This window comes from Mytilus edulis, chromosome 7 (assembly GCF_963676685.1).
Source record: "Mytilus edulis chromosome 7, xbMytEdul2.2, whole genome shotgun sequence".
Classification (NCBI taxonomy): domain Eukaryota; kingdom Metazoa; phylum Mollusca; class Bivalvia; order Mytilida; family Mytilidae; genus Mytilus; species Mytilus edulis.
The window spans coordinates 55,056,339-55,073,271 of NC_092350.1; the positions used below are offsets into that span (position 1 = coordinate 55,056,339).

The 16,933-nt window shown below is 30.4% G+C and overlaps 1 protein-coding gene across 1 annotated transcript; it reads right to left on the minus strand.

Moving 5' to 3' along the window:
• Nucleotides 1-2,481: 2,481 nt before the first annotated feature.
• Nucleotides 2,482-10,540, minus strand: LOC139481800 (uncharacterized). Its single transcript, XM_071265306.1, has 3 exons — nucleotides 10,411-10,540; nucleotides 8,130-8,752; nucleotides 2,482-3,014 (listed from the first exon to the last, which is right to left on the minus strand). Exons 1-3 carry the CDS (start codon nucleotides 10,429-10,431, stop codon nucleotides 2,624-2,626), a joined length of 1,035 nt encoding a protein of 344 aa, XP_071121407.1. The 5' UTR covers nucleotides 10,432-10,540; the 3' UTR covers nucleotides 2,482-2,623.
• Between the last annotated feature and the right edge of the window lie 6,393 nt (nucleotides 10,541-16,933).

Genomic DNA, 16,933 nt, shown 5'->3' on the forward strand with positions numbered 1-16,933 from the left:
AATGATTACTAGTAGTTAAACATCACGAATAAAAATTATCTTAATTAAACGATTTGTTAATCCGTAAAGTGGATCATTGGTTTATATTTGATCAGAATGTTTTTGTATAATCTGCCAGGATGTAGATTTTCCAATCTTTTTTTTCGAAAATATTTCACTAAAAGTTGGTCACCGTGCTGTTTTTTCAATCAAATTCGCATGCTTAATTGCTCAAATTTGCAAAGATTGTTATTGAAAAATCACCATTTAAAAAAAAAAAAAAATCTAGGAGAAAGAATTTTGCGATGAAACATGAAAAAAATAGGTTTAAGTTTATTCTTTAAAAAATAATTTAAAAAAATTGTTTCAGCAAACATTTAATTTTTTTTTGGCTAAAATTAAACGGACGACTTCCTAATCTTTTCATCATAAACATTTGACACTTTGATTTATCGCCCCTTCAATGGCTGATTTGACAATTTGATTCAAATAAACAGAAATATTTGGTGCTTGATAAATCAGTCCAAATTGTTCATTAATATGTTCAAATAAAAACTTGTACCCATAATTTGCCAATGTGTTTCAACCTTTGCAGATTTCAGCAAAGAACTGGATTTACTTGGAACTACCATTTTACATCCAAGATTTAGGTACAGAGGTAATCTACCCAGCGTGCTAAGGTCGTTAACCATCATCATACCTAGTAGATCAAATGTGAACCCTTAAGTGTACAAACTTCCACAATTTAAGCTGTTCTATGTATTTAACATTTTCGTTCACTGCTCATACAAAATAAGCAAATTCTCAGTGCATTACATACTTATATTTTTTCCTTAGTTAACTGTTATGCCTATTTGTTTTTGTTCACACAGTGTTGTTATATTGAAATTTTTAAAATGCAAGTGAGATGTTTTGCTAGCTATATCCACCACATAAGGATATCTTTGTATCAAGTCAGAAATATGACATTTGTTTTCCATTCCTTTATGAACTATTGACTTTTAAGAATTGTCTGCGTCATTGACAGTTTCCACAAATATTTCTCAAGTGGAACGAAAGTCGACTGGGACTTCTTTTGTATTCATTTTATGAATTACAACAAAATGTATAATGAATACCTGATCTATGTAATATTATAATTCTTTATGGATAGAAGACGTCCCATTCAATCACACACAATCTGCTTAACTCGATGTAACGGAAAACAGGCATTTGAAACACATATTTGTTAATAATTATATCTTAAATGGACATGTACACACTACTGTGTTATAAATATACGTTACAGTTTATAGTAGCCAATATCTTGAAACTTACAATGATGTAATACACTCTTGTAATTCTTTTGCTGTGATACGGGACGACAATCTCATTTTATTCATCTTAGTTAAATGTTGAAAACTAAATTGAACATTTTCGAAAACGTTGAGCATGGGAAAAAGTAAAATCACAAAAATAATGATCTCCGAGACAATTCAAAAAGGAAAGTTCCTTATCAAATGGCAAAATCAAAAGCTCAAACAAAAATATAACATAAAGTTTGAAAAGCCATATTTCAAAATTTTATAAAATTCTTGTAATTTTTTCATAGTTTTTGAAGCAGATAAAGTGCTAATGTTAAATAAATGAAAAATCTAGAGAGAACTATTTCCCGCCAAATTTTCAGTGACTTATATTTTGAAAACGAGCACACGGACCGTCCATTTTTTTCTACTTTTTTAGTTTCTTTATTTACATACTATCAATTCATAACAGTCTTTTTTTTAACAGAGTAGCGAACATCCTTAAGACAATTTTTTGGGTAAGAATCAAACCTCTCCTGATAAAACCCGTATAGTATGAAGATACATGTCCGTAAAGTTTCAAATGAGGTAAACGCCATACGATGGGACAGATAGTACAGATGATATGTCACTGCTAAGACATAGACAATTGGAAAGTGGAAATTATCATGTGTGAAGTCGTCCAACTGAGCAGAACTTCTATATTTGACAATATCAAATTATGTCAGGTTCATTGATATGTTTTAGATATAAGCACTCATGAAATCGGATATCTTTAAGTTAAATTAAAAAGAACTTTGCCTTACGCTATTCGAAAAGGATTGCACATTTTACAGAAAATTTATATGATAAGTAGCAATGCTACATCTACATCTAACTGACACTGCTTGTTGCAATTATATCTTCACAATATTTCTGAAGCCATCTGTATCTGTTGATAATATTCATATTTTGTACAGCTAATATAATAAAACGTAATATGAACATTCTTCTAAGTTTTCGAAATAAAAAGGAGTAAAAACATAAAAGACAAAGTAAACTAAATACGTTAAATCAAGATTATATATAATCACATCAAAAAAATTAAAGTAAATGCGTTGTATATATTTGACATTCATTCAATGCATTCATTATAAAATCCAATGACTGGGATATGATGCATAATTTCAACTGAATAAGACAAATGAGCGATTAAATATAATGAAAAGAACAACAATACTTTAAAAATTTCATATTTTAAACATGTTATTTCTTATAATTTACCAGAAATGATAAAATGGATTAAGAAGTACTTTTCAATCTTTGGCATGTTAATTGTTCTCGCTAAAAATAAAATATGTACAAACAGTGGCACAAATCATTTATGTTGTAGTCACAGTATAACAAAACAAGTACGTGAACCATACTAAAACTGCAATGTAAAACAAAACATATAAAAACTCGGCCATTCTATAACAAGATATTTCCAATGTTGATACTGTCAAGGTTTGACTGATCGGTCCTTTATATCCCCCGTTCTTGATGGCTTGAATTTTAAATGCATACTCGGTGTTGGGCTTTAATCCCTCTACGACAAAAATGCAAGCATTTCTAGGAGTTTCAAAGAAATATGGCACACTGCTGCTTTGTTCCTTACATATTATCTGATAAAAGTGTATAAACTCAGTTCCTTCACTTGGTTCATCCCATTTTAATTTTACTGTTGTTGAAGTTATATTTAAGGCTGATAAACATACTGGTTCCAACAGGGCCCTATAAAATATGAACAGAATAATTGTTGATTAATGTCTAATTTATCATTATTATATACAAATTGAAAATAAATAAGAATAATTTAGAATGTCAACGATGAAAAGAAATAAGCACACCAACTTCGTGGTTTTGACAAGCAATCTATTTTGTATTCTTTTAGATATCACTACAAACCATTAAAGTCTGATTTGGCCTATATCTGTACTCGACTGTAATGATTTTTACTCGACCAGTCTGAATTGGTCTGACTTTTACTTGACATTACTTGACCCCAGTCTGAACCATACTTGACTGTACTAAATCGTACTTGACCCTTATCTTTGCCGTTGAAAATAGTCTGAATTATTACTCGACCAGTCTGAAACAGTCTTAACCCATTCTAGACTTGTACTCGACCTATTTTTCCAGTCTGAACCATATTTAACCAAAGGTCTGAACAGTACTCGACCAGTCTGAACCATACTAGACCAAAAAACTCTACTTTTTTAACTGTTAAAATAAATTTCTATTTATTGACACATATAACAACAGCCAACAAAATTTATAAAAAAAATTAACCTTATATTAGAAATATATCTATGATTATATTTAGGATGAAAAAAAATATATTATATACAACTTATATCAAAGAGGGATAATATTAAATAAATAAATAAAATTGTTTTTCTGATTAATGGTGAAATATAAAGAATAACCCCTGCTTGTGGCAAACTCATAAATAAGATCACACCTGGTCAGAGGTATTAAATTCTAAATAACATTGATTCAAAATTGCAACATCCTGTTTAAGTTAAATAACAAGGCCTTTCAAATATACATGTATGTACTAGATAAATAATACACGAATTTAAGACAATAGGGCTTTCTTTTTACCTGTAAAACACACATATATTGAGGTAATTAGAACATATTAAAGTGCTTTCTGTATGCCATGTTAATTTGACAAAAAAAATTACTTAAATTGATTGAAAAAAATTTTTACTGTTACTTTGGAATACATTTCTTTTTTTAAAAAGGTTATCATGATTACATTAAATTCTTGGTTTAATAAAACAAAACAATTACGCTCTCATTTTTTTTTTTATTTTTTTAAATTTATTAAGTTGTTTTATTAACTATTTTATATATATATTAATAAAAAAAAACATTCACTGCATTATTAATTCAACTCAACTAAATATTTACTAGGTTTAAGTTAATGGTGAAAATAGTCCAGTTACCATAAAATACTTCCGAAGTATTCATAAAATTTTGAATAAATATTGAAAATATTAGTCATTTGTTAGTCACAATTCATTTTTATAGATTATGTGATCAGCTTGTTTTATTTATATTTGAAAAGTTGATATATATATTTATGTAAGTGTTGATTAATATTGTGTTGACGTTATATTATGATTGATTATTGTGAAATTTTAATTTCAATGCTGTAATGAATACATTTTTAATTTCAATTTGTTGTTCAAATTTCATTTTTATTTAAAAAAAATCCTAAATTGATAAAATTCAGTTGATAGATACAAAGAATAGGTCTAGGTTGGTTAAGAATTGGTCGAGTATGGTTCAGACTAGGTCGAGTATGGTTAAGACTTGGTCGAGTATGGTTCAGACTAGGTCGAGAATGGTTCAGACTAGGTCCAGTACGGTTCAGACTAGGTCGAGTACGATTCAGACTAGTATAAAATGGTTAAGTACTGGTCAAGTACACATTCAGACTGTTAAGTATGGTTCAGACTACAGTCGAGTATTATCAAGTAAATCTCAGACGAATTCAGACTGGTCGAGTAAAAATCAGTACAGTCGAGTACAGATATAGGCAATTTCAGACTTTTAATGGTTTGTAGTGTATGATGTTACCGTGACAGATTTGTTTCTGTGCATTCCGTATAATTTAATACAAACCGAAATGCGGCATGTGTTTGCTAGGCAAGTAGGTCAATATGTATGTGAACCAATGAGTTTTTAAATGCTGTAGTTTGGTACTCTTATTGCTTCTTTTAGATTTGATGTAACCGTTTAAAATTTTTTTTCTGTGCATTCGATAAAATAAAATACAAGTCCAAAAGTGGAATGTGTTTACTAGGCAAGTAGGTCAATAACAATGAATGTGATATACACGTCGGTTGCATACCGATGATTCGACAAATCAGCAAAACAATGAATCACTTTGATCATGCAATACATTTGTTAACTAATAATAAGAATTGATTTAAATGACAAAACCTAGTGTCACATCGTGTATAATTGTTTAAATTCACTTCAATAAATTATAAAACAAAAATAGATGTGCATGTTTATATGAACAGTTTGTTTCTTGGGATTACTTTATAAAAAGAAATATATAAACATATATTTTTTTTTTAATTTGGAGGTTAATCAATTAGCATGTGTACCTATATAAAATAAATAACAAAATAAACAGGTAAAGTGTACATTTTCAAGTTGTTAAACGAAAATTATCAATAAAAATCTGAATAATCATTTTCATATTATTCAATTTTTAGTTTAGATTCGATCAGCAGGTTAATAAATCGTTATTGTAAAAGGTAAAACTAATGAAACAAAATAAAATAACACTATAATTGTACTAACGCGTTAGAAGCAGTTTACTGTGAAGATTATATACACCTTTTTCAGATTGTTAAATATTTGTTTTTAAGTTCTGTGAGTTGTGTGTAGAGAATGACGTTGATAGCTTTTGTCCATAAGAAACATCAAACCAAAAGTCAAATCAGTATAAAGGAAACATTGCCCGAAGGACGTTGAACTTTCGCTCATTCAGTAAACATAAGGAAAGATTAATCCAAATTTATATGACAGCAGTATTATCATTTCAATAGGGAAGATACAATAAAATATATTCATGGCACATATTTGCCTATAACTAGTTGTTATTTTAAACTGTCCTAAACCGGGATGTTGATAATGGTCGTAATGTTGTTCGGATTCATTGAATCTCTCATGATATGTTTACGATTTTGTCAAAAAAAGAACAAAAAATTGTATAAATTTCATCAATTGAATATGCATGTCCTGTATATATGTTACAGTAAATAAGTGAAATTAGGAACTACATGTAATGCTAAAATTTAGAAATACATGTTATTCCTTATGCACTTAGTAATTCCAAGTAATTCCTGAAACTGATCAGTTACTACCAGTAATTACTATTTTTGAAATGAAGTTTTACACCTATTTACTAATTACTAAAACAACTGTTGTAACATGATCAGCTTATCACAGTTGAGTGTTAAGCTGATCAAAAGATCAGTGAGTACTATTAAAAAGTGAAAATTCTGAAATTTATGTGTCGTTATGGCGGACTCAGATGCGAGATATACAAAACAATTAGATATGATAGTTTTGTTTCAATCATGAATTAAATGATAAAGTGCTTTTAACAGCCGTTTTGGTTTATAGATATAGGAAGATGTGGTGTCTTGTAACATAATCTAAGAACCATCACTGAGTTATTCACTTACAAGTGAATACTCTGACCTCATTGAATCCATATTCATGTCACTTTCAACTTTAACCTAAGTTGTAGATGGGTTTACGCATGTATTCGGCTATTAACAGTAAAAAAAAGCCAACATTAAAATAAAACAAAAGAGATATATCATGCAATTGTCTGATCCGATCCAGAAAAGAGATCATTCATATAAATTTGCAAACGCCGATTAACGTACTGTTAACCTACAGTTTGAAGTCAAACATAACTCGAAAAGTCAAATTGCACGTGCAGGCTATCTGTGTATGTATATATCTATGTTTATATCTGGTTATGTGACCGTCGAAAGTCTTTGGAGGTCATATTAATGTTTAAATGAATAATGCTTAGCCAGAAGTACAAAAGCAATGTTGATACATTTCATCGAGTTCATACATTGTTAATTGTTTATTTTATATTTTTTGTAATTTGGATTATTAGTTCTAGTATATTGTAAATCAAATATTCAAATTTGAATCAAAAAAACATTGTTATAACAGTTAATTGCTCTTTAACATGTCTTACAAATATTTGTTGAAAATGGGCGAAGAGAAAATAAAATGTACAGAATCGTTGTTCAAATTGTACAATGAAAAATGGGATAAAGTCTTAATGAAAAGGGAAAAGCTAAACACTATTATCAGTAGAAATGAAGCAACAAGAAAGACATGAGCTCTCAAGGTAAGTAATGTTTTACATTGCCTTTCTGTTGTATTTTAAATAATTAACCTATACAAGCTATTCAACAGTCTGAACTGGCCCATGCAATTAGTATGTAGGCAATTTAATTTGTCGTATTCACACTCTCCCATGTATCTTTGTGATTAAGAATGTAAATAAATAGTGTTTAACACATTTTAAAAGTCCATCAAAAAAGCACACGAACTATCAAGATATAAAAGTGTCTATCTGTGTCTATATGTTTGCAAATCATGATCAGGTGCTTTGTAAGTGTTATCGGCTTCTTGTGCGATACTATCAATAGCCGTTTAACATAAATTAATAAACAAAGTGCAAAGTATGCCCTATGGAGACTTTAAATGTATTATGAATTAAATATCATTAAACCAAATTTAACATCATCTAAGGTCTATCATCAACAAGAGCTGGAAAAGTGCTTATATAAACTTTTTACAAAAGTGTTTCTTGTATTTTTGATTTATATCAGTGTCTTGCATGTTGCAGATGAATTTTAGCCAATTTTCAAAATTTGTCAAACAACCATTTTCAGTTTCATTTCAAAAACAAAATTAAAGAGCATGCGGTCTTGAAGGACACCTGAGTCCATAACCCTCAAGTAAGCCCTTCAATCTATTCCCCCTTACATTTTCATTTGTGTTTTTTAACTATTTCTTTAAAATCAATACAAAAGCATGTTAGCTATCAGTTGTAAGAATGATTAAAAAGCTCAGTTAATACCTGTTATTTCTTAAATAATCAGTAAATACATAAATAATTGCTTAGTTATTACAGGTATGAACTGATGTTTTTAGTAATTACGTGTAATTCCTAATTTCATTTATTTACTGTAACATTTACATTTTAAAATGAAAAGTTTACTTAAACATACATTTACGCAACATATATATGTTTGTAATGCAAAGTGAAAGGAACACAACAATTACCTTGCTCCTAGTTCAGTCATCGTTTTCTTGTTGCTTGTTTTCGGTAAAACTATAATATCATAATTTCTATACGTGTTACTGGATGATGGCCAGTTCATTTCAGTTAAAGTTTTGATGTCTTGTTCAATTTTTTCGTCTAACTTTTCGTGGTCTCCTGCTATCATGCTTATAAACGTTTTTTTGTCGTTTACGATTGAATCTGTCAACGTTGAATAATTGTCTCTTATCAATTTAGTTACCACTTTGTTGTCATCTCGATTACAAACAGTAATTTGCTTAATGTTTTCCCCAATCCATTTAAGTAATGCTTCTTTATCAACGGTTGAGTTTTGTAAAACTATAATTCGGTACGTAACAGTAACGGATTCATCGACCAACAATGCCATTTGAAATTTTATGGATTCATGTTTTGTAACAGGTTCCATCCATGTGGTATCTGTTTGGTCGTCTTTCATCAAATTCATCAATGCCTTCGTGTCGTTTGTTATTAATTTGTTTAATATTGTAATGTTTTCATTTCGTCTTCGCTTATTTCTTTCTTCGGCTTGTCTAATATTTTTATATAAATTGACCCACAAAATTCGGTACGTAGTAACCATAGATATCCCAAGCCATGATAATACCTGAAACAGAAAGAACGTGTATTTTTCTTGGTCAAAGACGTTTTGTCAAATTAGTTAAACAGAATAGGAAATAATAAATGTGACGAATAAAACAGATAGATCTACGTTTAGTGGTTGGTAGCTATTTCATACATATGTAAGTCGATAAATTATTGATAACTATGACATGCATCAGTCTGTAAGGTTGAACAACGAAGTCACAGGGCGGGAATTATAGACTGTTATGTAAAACAACAGAGGCGGATATATCCAGCTTTTCAATTGGTCATGTCAGACCCCTGAGGGAGTTTTTACATGGCAAGGATTCTTTAGAGTGCAAAGAAACGTAATATTTCTTCACACGAAGCAAGATAATGACGACGACCTAAACAATTTGACGGCCTAGTAGTAAGTAGACAGTTCTAGTGTTTTTTTAAATGTTAAAAATACATTATTATAGATAAGCGGCAGAACAGCACATGTTTGATAGAATACATTTACAAACATGTATAAAATTTAAAAAAAGAACATTTTGTCATGACAAGGAAAATATTTGTATGTGAAGTTTTCATAAAAACGTATGATGTACAGTCTAATTACAGACAATACACTCAAACTGACTGTTCCCTCTTCAACAAAATGGTTTCATGCACTACCACATTAGTAGTGGTAATTTTGATTATTCTGTACAGCTGTAATATAGTAAGGTGTTAATTTCTGAAATGCTGACGAAGATTGACTTTTCACATACTAACTGTTTCTTATTGTTTTGTTTGAAAGATATATACCAGCATGATCAGTGCATGAGTATTATCGGAAGCCTTAGTAAGCTGGTTTTACAAGCGATTTTTTTTTTTTTTTACATTTCAACACTGATATTAATAGGCCAAACATGTATTTTATTTTATTGCTTATGAATCACCATTACGAATACTAAGTGTGCAATATATGTATGTTACTATGTGTTGAAACTGACATATTTTGTAGCGTTTCGATAATATCAATATACTAAAATCGAGAAAGGAAATGGGGAATGTGTCAAAGCGACAACAACCCGACCATAAAGCAGACATCAGCCGAAGTCCACTAAAGGGTCTTCAATGTAGCGAGAAACTCCCACACCCGTAGGTTTCCTTCAGCTGGCCCCTTTAAAAATATGTATACTAGTACTGTGATAATGGACGTCATACTAAACTCCGAATTATAGACAAGAAACTAAAATTAAAAATCATACAAGACTAACAAAGGCCAGAGGCTCCTGACTTGGGACAGGCAAAACAATGCGGCGGGGTTAAACATGTTTATGAGATCTCAACCCTCCCCCTATACCTATAGCCAATGTAGAAAAGTAGACGCATAACAATACGCACATTAAAATTCAGTTCAAGAGAAGTCTGAGTCCGATGTCAGAAGATCTAACAAAAGAAAATAAATAAAATGACAATAATACATAAATAACAACCTATTAGCAGTTAACTGACATGCCAGCTCCAGACCTCAGTTAAACTGATTGAAAGATTTTGTCTTCATCATATGAAGTTTTCTATTCAGAAGCAAAACCGGCGTATACGTAACATACACTTGATATTAACATTAACGTATAAATATATAAAAAAGAATACAAATATACTTGGCATGTTAAGTACTATAGTATTAAAAAAAAATAAAGAACACCTCACCTTTGTTGAATAGTCGTCCATGAATGTTTGAGTAGACTTCCGTAATGTCAACCCTATTTATAAGTATCGTATGATGTATTGGTTCTAAGAAGATCCTTTTGTTCTATACAGCCATAGCAATAAGTATGTCATCAAATTTATTAGGCATTACAGAAATTAAACAAATAACACACTTTAAAAATTTGAAAACGTGTCTCACCTAATATTATCATAGATTGACAATATTTTGTCATTCATTTATTTTCTATAAATATGCAGGATTTCAAAAGGTAAACATATCAAATTCCAATCGTCCCAATGACATGTTATCCTGGAATTATGCAAATCCACGTTTGTATTCAAGGAAGTTTTTAAAAAATTTGTATTTAAAAATCAATAGTGTACATTGCGAAATGAACGGACAATTGTAACTAAGAGTTTATCTTATAACATAAACTATAAGGTCTTGAACAAACACCGTCATGCATTTAATTCAGTATGAGTGCTTTTACAACTTATTTGTTTACAACCTCTATATTGATTTTTATACTGTTTTTATGTTATGCAATCATGATTGCAATACCTTTTTGGTGTTTTTCTGTTTTGAAAATACGACTTTATTGAATTATTTGTTGAAATGCATATACTTATAGACATGTAATACAATGTACATTTACCATAACGACTTATAATATATATGGCTAGATACATGTAAAACATATGCGACATTATAATTGTTATCATAAGAAAAACCATACCACAGACAGAACAAAATCAGTCAATAAAGCTGTCAATATCGAATCGTGGACTTCATCATAGTCCAGAGAAGAACCAAGGTTCTATTTAATGTATAAACAATGTTTTTTTTTTCAATGCTTGTTAAGTGATAGGCCTTTGGATGTCAGTTTCCTGACACCTTCATCCTTAGGCTGTATCTAATGTATAATACTATGTATTTATACAAAAATGATAGAAAGATAGCACTAAGGAATGTTAAAAAAATGTCATGATGTATTTCACAAAAGTTGTCACGCGTCTTTTTCAATATTTGATGCAAATGTTTAACAAATGAGAGGTTTTGCGCTATAAAACCAGGTTCAATGCATCATTTCCTACATTTAAAAATATCTGTACCAAGTCAGGAATATGAAAATATCCAATTGTGGACCTCATCAGAGTTAAGAAAAGAACCAGGGTTCTTTTGAATCTTTGCAAGGAACACCAATGGAAATACTGTTTGAAAATATACATATAAGCATTGTGTTTGTTTTAAATTATGTGTTTGCGTAAAAGGACTTTGAATGACAGTATATGGACACCTCAGTTCTGACACTGATTTCAATGAATATGTTAAGTATGTGAAAATAATAAAAAAAAAAAGATAGCAGTAAGGAGCGGTTAAACAAACAATCGTCATATCTTAAATAAAGTATTTTATTTAAAGTAAATCATACGGGCATGTGAAAATGAGAAAGCAAATATAGAAAAAGTGATGGGGTGTGATTGCCAATGAGACAACTGTCCACAAGAGACCAAAATGGCATAGACATTTACAACTATAGGTCAACGTTCGGCCTTCAACAATGAGCAAAGCCAATACCGCATAGTCAGCTATAAAAGGCCCCGATATCAAAATGTAAAATAATTCAAACGAGAAAACTAACTGCCTTATAATTTTTTTTAAATGAACGAAAAACAAATATGGAAAACATAAACAAACGAAAACCACTGAATTACAGGCGTCCGACTTGGGACTGGCACATACATAATTAATGTGGTTGGATTAAAGCCTGCAAAGGAAATTATCAGTCTTGCATTAGTATTTCTTGGAAAACAGAAGATACATTTTCGAATGTTGTTTCGTATATCATTTCACTTCGTATGGGAAACCGAACCAATTCTTGAGTTTTATGTTGCTTCGGACCACTGCGTACATCAACATGTGTATCGGACAAGACGTTTCCCAACCTCTCATATTAGAGAATTAGGGTGAACGTATTTATATGCATCACTCAATTATAATTAGGATTAAGTGGCCATGTAAAATATTCCAAATTTTATTTGAATTTTTATCGTGGCCAAGATTAACATTGATTTAATCAGTTAACACATAGTAATCAAAGGTACCAGGAATATAATTAGATACACCAGACGCGCATTTCGTCTTCATTTACATAAGACTTATTAGTGACGTTCATATCAAAATAGTTATAAAGTCAAACAAGTACAAAGTTGAAGAGCATTGATGACCCAAAATTCCAAAAAGTTGTGCCAAATACTGCTAAGGTAATGTATTCCTGGTATAGGAAACGTTATTTATTCAAAGTGTATTATTTTGATTTGTCATTCTGGTGAAGCTGTTCAAACAAACATCTAAAGTATAGAAGAGTAATCTATAAAGGTGGTGGCTTTGAAATGCATTTTTCATTATTAAAAAAACATGTTTTCAATGGTTAAAAAAGTGTTTTGTTCTAAGTCGTGAAACTTATTATGATATATCTTCTGTGCTGTGCGTTGTACCACACATATATGTAAACCAGTTGCATAATTAGAAGTTCTCAGAAAAAAAAGTTCCTCCTACATTGTGGTTAACTTGAATTTTCATTCATTCAAAGTCTATAAATATACCGAATTTATAAAGGAAAAGATAAAAATCATAAACCGATCAATTCGTTCAAGAACTAATTAATTCGATCTTGTCATTCAGCTTTTGTCAATTCCTGGACGTTTTCCAACAGTTCATTGATACAGCAATAGTAGGAATTGTGAAATGTATGTACTTTTGCATTAGTCTATTAAAATGAACGGTTTATACCTTCAGGTATTAGAGTTGGTCACATTGGTGTTTAAATGGTTATAAATAAATAGTTTGAACAAAAAGATATAGTTATACACTTAAAATTGTAGTATGCTTTTCAGTTCTTATTTCATAATATTTACCTTGGGGATTTAAATAACCTATTTAAGAGGTAAAACACATTATTATCACTGCATCAACAGCTATTTGGTGGAAACATTGTTACAGTCGAATTATGATTTCACCAACAGCACATGCGACAGATAAAAATATATCTCTCATGAACACATACAATACTATTGGTATGGCTATTATTATTTAATCGTTTTAAAAATACATCATGACCAGAAAGCGTATATCAAAAAGCGAAATCACTCCGAGGAATTTAAAAACGGCAAATCCTTAATCAAATGGCAAAATCAAAAGCTCAGACAAATCAAACGAATAGATAACAACTGTCATATTCCTGACTTGGCACAGTCATTTTCTCATGAACTGAACCTGGTTTTAAAGCTAGCTAAAAGCAGATGAAAGATAACAGAAGTATGCATTACAATAAATATCGCGTATCTGACTTATTTTTTCTTCATATTGTCTATACATAGTCCTCATTTAAATAACCGTGTGTAACAGTATCTTACCACTTCTGTGGTACATGTACAACTGTTATAACTGATTAATTATACCTTTGTTTTAAGTGTATGATAAAGAAAATTAATATAAAGACGATAACAGTATGAGTATGGTTAAATCCAGAAATACTAGGCAATATTTTGGAAAAAATGCACTGCACTCCCTTTCGTACTAACATTGAGAATGACATTATTGCAGATAATTGGAAACGATAATCAGAAATGGATAATTTATTGAACCGGACATCTGTATTTCAGTAATATTTGGTATGTCCAATATGTTGTTCTAACGAATTTCTATATAGATCGATTTGACTAAATTTCATTGCAAAAAGTATTATACGCTTATAAGAAAAGTGAATCAATTAGACTTGTGTCCCAGCTAATGTGTTTTAGTCTGCTAGATCACTATGAACTTATTGCCTCGGTACTGTTAATTTAAACGATATATACCTTACTGAAAGAGTACCATCACAGGTTAACTATGATTGAATATTTGTATATGGGCTTTGCAAGCAAACATTCATGACGAGAGCCGTATTTTAAGTTCATGAACAAGCAAATGGTATATCTGAAATAATTATGGATTTTACTTTCTGGAAATTTCTGAGACTATACCATTATGACCAAGAGAGTACACATAGTCAGAAAAACATTCCTTTGTCCCTGGTGAGTGAAGATATGTCTTCGATGAAATATTAAAGAATTGTAAAGGAAAGAAACATGTTAAAGCCAATTCGCAAGGCATAGCAATATATCAACTTCACTTGCATATGGTATATACGTTCCGGACCATATGAGTATTTGGACCATACGCGTATGGTCATGACCATATGGGTATATACTCATATGGTCCGACCATACGCGTATGGTCGGGGTAATTAACACTATGTTACAGTTTACTTTTAATACTTCTAAACTCTTCATATGGTATGACCGTTCATTCAAAAGACGCTATCATATAGGTAATTTTATCGTTATATTATAATAAAAAGATAAGCTAAATAAAAATAAGAAGTTTCACATTGTTAATTTTACTTAATTGTCAAATTTAAAGTAAACACATTTTTATATCTTAATGAACTGTTACATAAGAAGTCACTGGAAAGTAGCATACTATTTAAGTTGTGTTGTGAAGATGGTGTATTGCAGTCAACCATTTTACGACATTTGAGATCTAGAGCTTCTTTAAAACACTGTAGACATCAGAATTGCTAAAGACCTCGGTATCACTGTACGCAGCTGCAAAAAAGGCTTGTTTTTCACTCGCAAACAAAATGTGTAAATGAAAAAGATCGTGCACAAAACTTGCAAATGCAAAAAAGCTATGATACCGTGTGGAAGTGAATGTCATCCAAGCCTACATGCACTAATGTAATAAGCGATGAAAACTAACTATGGCATCAATATTAAATTTTTACGTAGTTTTTTTTTATTATAAAATTAAAAAATTTTCATGTTTTAAACCATCACTGTTTTTTTTAGATAAAGTTCTTGTATTATTGAAACGTTTATAATGTAATTTGGAAAAATAAATATACCTATATGGTCCAAATACTCATATGGTCCGGTCCGTTAATAACCAAACGAGTATTATACTCATATGGTCCGACCATACGCGTACGGTCGGACCATACGCGTATGGTCGGACCATATGAGTATACGCATATGGTCATGACCATACGCGTATGGTCCAAATAGTCATATGGTCCGGAACATATACATTTGCCAATTTATTCGATATTCAAAGCTTACAGCTACTTCTCAGACTTTGTATGTCAGAAAACGTCTCTTCTTTTTTCTAAAAGGTTCATAAGATGGTACAAAAATCATGATGATAAAAATTATGTATCAACTTCACTAATAACACACGTTGGTCTAGGTGTATAGATTATGAGTAATTGAATTGTGTATCATCGTAATTGCTTGTTATGACATTCCTCTTTATGGCTGCATTGCTATTACGTTGACTGTTTAGTGTGTTTATGGTTATATTCATTTAACGTGAATCTGTACTTATACATCCCGTCATTGTTTAATTGTTTTATGGTAAAATATTTGATATTAAAGTCTTTAATTCAAATTTATGTAATTTGTGTATATGCTTTTTTTGCGTTTCGTTAAAACACATTTGTTTCAATTTGTAGTGATTAAGATAATATCAGAATGTTGACGTCGGTACCTCTATTTTTCACTTTTTTTCATCTATTATGTCTCTTTGTTTTGTGCACACTTTTTTTTTTAATAATGGAATTTTATGCAATAGTAATACAAAGTAGAATAACAAATGAACTCCGAGAAAAATTCAATAAAGAAAGTGCCTAATCAATATATAAAGCTCAAACACATCACAAAAATGGATAACAACTGTCATACTCCTGGCTTGGTACATGCATTTTATGTTGTTGAAAATGATGGATTAAACCTGGTATTATAGCTACCTAAACCTATCACGTGTTCACATACGCATCAAATTATATTCTATTATCAACGATGTGTAAAATAAAATAAAAAGACATAAGAGGTAAAAATGTAAAACAGTAGTCAACATAGTGTTACAATCTTAATGTTTATGTATTTGTTTTAAGGTAGTATAGACATGGGTTCAAACACATTGTAAATACATTAAATGTCTGAGTACGACAATGTTAAATAGACTGCAAATTATCTTTCATAAAATGAATTATATTAATACAAATAGACTCGAAGTTAACAAACAGTAGATACTAAGTATGAAGGAGGGAGTGTAATACTTTCGTCGGCATAGATTAATTTCGTTCCGATATTAAGTCCTGTTTTGCTTTTTTTCTGATCTTTTGTACTGTGGTTAGTTGTTTAGATGTTATGAAATTGAAATTGTTGCTATTAGGAGTGCTATCAGTTTGTTTAAAATGGAAAATAAAATATATCTTTAAGCCATCTCGGGTAGGTCTATAGTATTGTAGGGTTCTTTCGACATAGGTTTATCAAGGTTTAACTGTATTAGATCATGTCCATGTTGAAGATCTTCTTAGTGAAAGACCTATGTATCATGTAAGACATTCAGTTCGTTTAGACAACACTATGAATTTTGTATAAAATATGGACGATCATTGTACTAAGATACAAATGCCAC

Coding starts and splice junctions, on each gene's coding strand:
- LOC139481800 (XM_071265306.1), bottom strand. CDS start 10,431: ATGGACGACTATTCAACAAAG. Junction 8,753..10,410: donor TGGACGACTATTCAACAAAG/GTGAGGTGTTCT, acceptor TTTCTGTTTCAG/GTATTATCATGGCTTGGGAT. Junction 3,015..8,129: donor ATGACTGAACTAGGAGCAAG/GTAATTGTTGTG, acceptor CATATTTTATAG/GGCCCTGTTGGAACCAGTAT.